General features: G+C 41.9%; 1 protein-coding gene across 1 annotated transcript in view; it reads left to right on the top strand.

Moving 5' to 3' along the window:
* The first annotated feature begins 886 nt into the window (after window positions 1-886).
* The window catches only part of LOC114689373 (anionic trypsin-2-like), a 5,605-nt gene continuing 944 nt past the window's right edge, over window positions 887-5,547 (top strand). The window contains exons 1-4 of the mRNA XM_037203620.1: window positions 887-935; window positions 1,854-2,013; window positions 2,892-3,145; window positions 3,531-3,667. Of these exons, the coding sequence (XP_037059515.1) occupies window positions 896-935; window positions 1,854-2,013; window positions 2,892-3,145; window positions 3,531-3,667 (591 nt within the window). The 5' untranslated portion in view covers window positions 887-895. The remainder of the gene's footprint in view (window positions 936-1,853; window positions 2,014-2,891; window positions 3,146-3,530; window positions 3,668-5,547) is intronic.

The raw sequence follows: 5,547 nt of genomic DNA on the forward strand, positions 1-5,547 counted from the left end.
TAACCAATACCAGAGCAAATGAATTTAGGAAGCACTGATAACATTTTGGGATTAGGGCTGTTCAAAGTGTCCCATTATCTACCAGAATCAGACCTTCTTCAAAGTTACTAAAAACAACCTTACATTCATCAAGGGATTTCTTTATTTTTGATATTTATTGATTTATTTATTTAAACACTCTGCTACTGTTTCTCCTCCTCCTTCTTTTCCCAGTCCTCCCATTCCATTTCCCCTCTATCTACCTTCCATACTCTCCTCAGTTTATATTCAGAGGAGCAATAAAACATAGTATATTAGGTTGAATGCTGGATGAGGTAGCCCAGTGTGAAGATAAGGGTCCCACAAATTAACAAGATTTAGAGACAACTTCTGCTCCCACTGTAAGGAGGCCCACAAGAAGACAAAGCCACACAACTAGACCATATATGTAGAAGGCTTAGGTTAGCCTCATTCATGATCACTGATTTTCTGTTCAGTTTCTATAAACTCCTATGAGCCCAGGTTAGTTGATTCTGTGGGTTTTCTTGTGATTTCTAGTCATGGATTTCTAAGCATCCCATAGAGTCTTTCTTCTTCAACACCCATGAATTTAATAGAGTCAAGCAGAGATGTGTAGACAAAGTCACAACTACTATTATTTCCCCCATTCTAGCATCCTTTCAAGAATCAGCTGTTTCCCTCCCCTTTTCTTGAGAATAAATTTTTCTTGACACCTGAAGGTCTATGACTGCCAAGAAACCAAAAAGAGTTGACATAAGTATCCAAGAAGGGAAAAATACTGGTGTGTTTGCTCAGTAAGAATTAATGACATCACACCCCAACTCCACAATGGTATTTTCCATTCTCAGTCCTATAAAAGCCTGCTCCCATTCAGACCTCACTACCTTCTGCCACCATGAATGCACTCCTGGTCCTGGCCCTTGTGGGAGTTGCTGGTGAGTTTCAAGCCATGTCGAACCTTTTCCAGCATCTTATTTTCAACTTTTGTTATTTCCCAGGCTTCAGTTTACTCTTGTCTCCCTCAATACACTCTCCTCAACATCCTTTGTTGAATTCAGGGCCTTGGTTTCTGAGGCAGAAAGGGAGGCAAAAGTGAGGGTACATAAATAGAACCAGGTGACACATTCCTTAGCAGCAACTGCACTGGGAATCCAACAACATAGTTCTTGGTGAATTTCAGAGGGAAGCAAGGCAACAAACATGACCCTTTGGAGTGTGTTCTCAGGTCATTTCTTCTGTGCTTTTCCTGGAACTCTGAGTATTTCTGAACCCACTAGGATCCACTCTCTTGCCCTGCAGTCCTTTCCCCTGGCAGATATTGAATCTGAGTGCTGACTACTGGGGACAGTGATTTCCCTGCTTTCTCTTAGTCATTCTGCTCAGATAGTAATACTAAATGAGTAGGAAGGTGATATGGTGCTGAGCAATCCACCCTCCAACAGCCTGATGAATTGGCTTCTTTTGTTTCCTCTCCAGTTTCTTTCCCTTCTGAGACTCTAAAAGCCAACACACAGGTGGCACAACCAAATAATAGATGGAAAAGTACAGCAGGCCGTGGGCAAAACTGACTTGTAATGGGATCCCACTGTTTGTATTCTTAGGTAGTTCCTGTTAGTCCAGCCCTGATGCTCAGAGGAGATCTGAGGCTTTTGGGAACTCTCTGCCTGTCCTACAGATGCCAGTAGTGGGAAGCGCTAAAATTTATGTTACCTATAAGACACAGTGATCTGAGTTTTCCTACACTCATTGTGCTCAGTAAAAATCCTAAGGGTTTAAGCTGCTGTAGAGCCAATGGCTTCACTATCTAGCACCCTGATAAATTGTTTTTTTCTCATTTCCTATCTCCATTCAAGTTGCTTTTCCTGTTGATGATGATGACAAGATCGTTGGAGGATACACTTGCCAGGAGAATTCTGTGCCCTATCAGGTGTCTCTGAACTCTGGGTACCACTTTTGTGGAGGTTCCCTCATCAATGACCAATGGGTGGTGTCTGCTGCTCACTGCTACAAAAGGTAAGCAATGGGCCCGTGGATACAGAGCTCATGCCCTGGGACATGATTAGATCATAGCATTGGGCAAGTGGTGAAGTTGTAAGGTGACTAGGGAAAGCCTTGAAGAAAACAAGTGTTGGCAACAGCTAAGCATCATGAGCAAGAGTGAAATTTGATCCATAATAGAAATCCTCTCACTTCCCCAAACAAACCCATAATATAGCAAGGATTATGGACCATTAAACCCTGACAAATTGATCTTGCTATCATAGTCCCCAGTGAGAAAGTCAATCAAGAACTTTGTATAAGGACGACTAGCTAAAAAGTATAATAACCTCTAAGTTTTCAGAAATCAAGTTAAATATTGATTAAATCAATGCAGTCTCTACTGTGTGTTCTCAGTCTTGAGTATGTATCACAAAGATGACAAGGTTTCTTAAAACAGAAAACCCAGGGGTAGATTCTGGCTCAGTATTTCTGGATTTGGAAGCAAGAATGTAAACTTCTCTCAGGGTCCTATGTCACACTGGTGTCGGTCCTGGCAAAACTCTTAGGTCTCCATGGGATTAGGTTCTACATAGTAATGGTTTTTAACAAAGCAAGAAGTGTTTGTCATAGTTCCTACTGTAGTAAACAAAGACTTGGGAGGTGAAGTGTACATCAAATGTCAACTTGGGTCCACATCCATGGGTGTATCAGAGTCTGTAGTATTAGAGGTTAAAAACCAGCCCAATGCACTCCTTTATTTTAGTCCCTATATACCAACAACATCTGTAGATTAAAGGGCTAGGGTGCCTACCAGACTCCTCTGAGCTACCCTGAACATGAAGTTTTGGAACCTGTGTTTTGTTTTGGATAATGTGTTGAAACTTTCAACCATGTCTTTTCTTTTCCAACAGCCGCATCCAAGTGAGACTGGGAGAGCACAACATCAATGTCCTTGAGGGCAATGAGCAGTTTGTCACTGCTGCCAAAAGCATCAGGCACCCCAACTTCAATTCCAGGACCCTGGACAATGATATCATGCTCATCAAGCTAGCTTCCCCTGTGACCCTCAGTGCCAGAGTGGCCACTGTAGCTCTGCCCACCTCCTGTGCACCTGCTGGCACTCAGTGCCTTATCTCTGGCTGGGGCAACACCCTTAGCTTAGGTGGTAAGTATGACATTTTACCTACTCCATTCTTTTCCTCCCCATGTTTTCAAAAACCAGACATGTCTCTGAATTTGAACTTATTTGCTTTACTTTCCAAATGTTTGAATACTAACTATAAGAAAAAAATCATTAGTAAAAAAAGGACTAAAAAGTACCAAGAAGTTCACTTCCTGTAACCTAAAGAGAACAAATAGACACTGTGTTATTATACTGAAAACATGATCAACAATGTCATTTTATAGTTTGAGAAAGCTTTATTCTTTGTTGGAATTTACACTCTTAATGATTTCTCTGGCAGTTAGCCATGGTGTTAAGGGATAAATTATTGTTCCCAGGTAGTGCTCTAATAACATATTTCTCCTTTGATCACTACCTTTTCTCAAAGTGAATAACCCAGACCTGCTCCAGTGCCTGGATGCCCCACTGCTGACTCAGGCTGCCTGTGAAGCCTCTTACCCTGGGAAAATCACCAGCAACATGGTCTGTGCTGGCTTCCTTGAGGGAGGCAAGGATTCCTGCCAGGTGAGTGGCTCCCTTTCCATATGAAACACCTCTTCTCCTGGGAGAGAGATTTTGAATGTTCAAAGTTGTGAGACTAGAAAGATTATGCAGTGGGATCAGGGTAAGTGCTCTCTACCCTGGATGTCCTTTCATCTCATTAGTAAGATTAGAGGATGTGTTTCAATGAAAAACATATGGAGTCAGAAGCTGACTGGAATGGGTCTTAATGTAAGAGCAGATGTGATCATTCTTCATGCAGCTTCTTTAAACACTGTATTTCTCCATTGCAGGGTGACTCTGGTGGCCCTGTGGTCTGCAATGGACAACTTCAGGGCATTGTCTCCTGGGGCTATGGCTGTGCCCAGAAGAACCTCCCTGGTGTGTACACCAAGGTCTGCAACTATGTGGGACTGGATTCAGGACACAATTGCTGCCAACTAGAGATCCCCAATCCCTCCTCAGTCCCTGTGTCAATAAAGTGCATTTTTCATCACTACTTGTTCCTCTGTCTGACCTCTCTAGTCCCTTAGCTCTTGAGGCAAGCTCTTATCTGAGGGCTTTGGGATCAGGCAGACATTCTCCACTAAAATCATTCTGGACTCAAAGTGGGTCAAGAAACAATCATCAGCTACATCTGAAACACAACATAAATTTCAGTGGAGCCATAATACCGAGTTTATTTTATTTTACTTTTTTCAAGAAAAGTCATGTCTATATAGTGGAGGTAAAGATTTTTCTTCCTTAGTATATTAGGGGGACTCGAAATTGTAAAGTATACATACGTTGTGAGGTAGACAAGACTACTGATTTCTTTAACTATGGCAGAAACTCTTTGTTCCCAGTGTAAATCTTAGCAATGATTAAACCAGCTTGGGTTCTGAGTCCCCTCCCTATATTCATTTTGGGAACTTTGATGTAAAGTCTTGCTCTGTAATCCTGGCAGGCCTTGAACTTGTCATTTTCTTGCTTCAGGTTGCTTAATGCTTGGACTGTAGGTTGCACCAACAGAGCTGGCTCTCTACCTAAAAATGTTCACACCAATGCAGTTCTATTCCATCATGAGAGTGGGTGTCCTATTTGATAATGTCTCACTGGATGCCCCCAATTCCCACTTCTGTTTCTATGGAAGAAATGAGAGGTTCTGGATCTAAACCACTCACATCTCTGAACAATCTGCCTCTTGTTTATCTCACACAATAATACTAATGTGCATGTACTGTCTTGAGAATTCCCTTAGACATGTTCACATTTACTTAAGGTTCCCTTCTGTAGTGGTATTCCAGTGCCACAGCTAGAAAGCAAAGTTTCAGAGAAGGTTGTTCATGAATGCCTTCCCACACCTGGAAGGTAATACAGAACTGGTTATGGTCAGAATTGCTTTGCTATTTGCATGCCCACTAGGCTCCACTCTTTTCCTACTGGGTGGTCTCAGATGAGGAAGAGCCTATCCTATTTGACCTTTTATATCTTTCCATCTCTCCATCACCAACAAATACCCATGCCTACTTCAATGCACTTCCTGAAAGTATCCCCCAGTCATGGCCTTCCATGAAGTCTGTCTGCTTATAGAGAGCTCTTGCTCATTGCATTCTTTCTGATTTAACATTTTCTGGTTTCTCACAATGTTCAAGGCCACCACCAAAGTTTCTTCTTAGGGAATACAGGGCTCTATTTTGTCTTTCTTCTGGTTTCCTATTATGGCTGCAATAAAAGTCTCTGACCAGCAGTAACTTAGTGACACCATCATTCACACAAAGCAGCAGCCTACAGAGTGGGAAAATATTTTCCCAGCTACACATCTGATATATCCAAATATGTAATAACTCAATAAACCTGATCTCAAGGAAACAAATAATCCAATTAAAAATGGGGTACAGATCTAAACAGCAGGATTCTCAAAA

Source organism: Peromyscus leucopus, chromosome 3 (assembly GCF_004664715.2).
Source record: "Peromyscus leucopus breed LL Stock chromosome 3, UCI_PerLeu_2.1, whole genome shotgun sequence".
Classification (NCBI taxonomy): Eukaryota; Metazoa; Chordata; class Mammalia; order Rodentia; family Cricetidae; genus Peromyscus; species Peromyscus leucopus.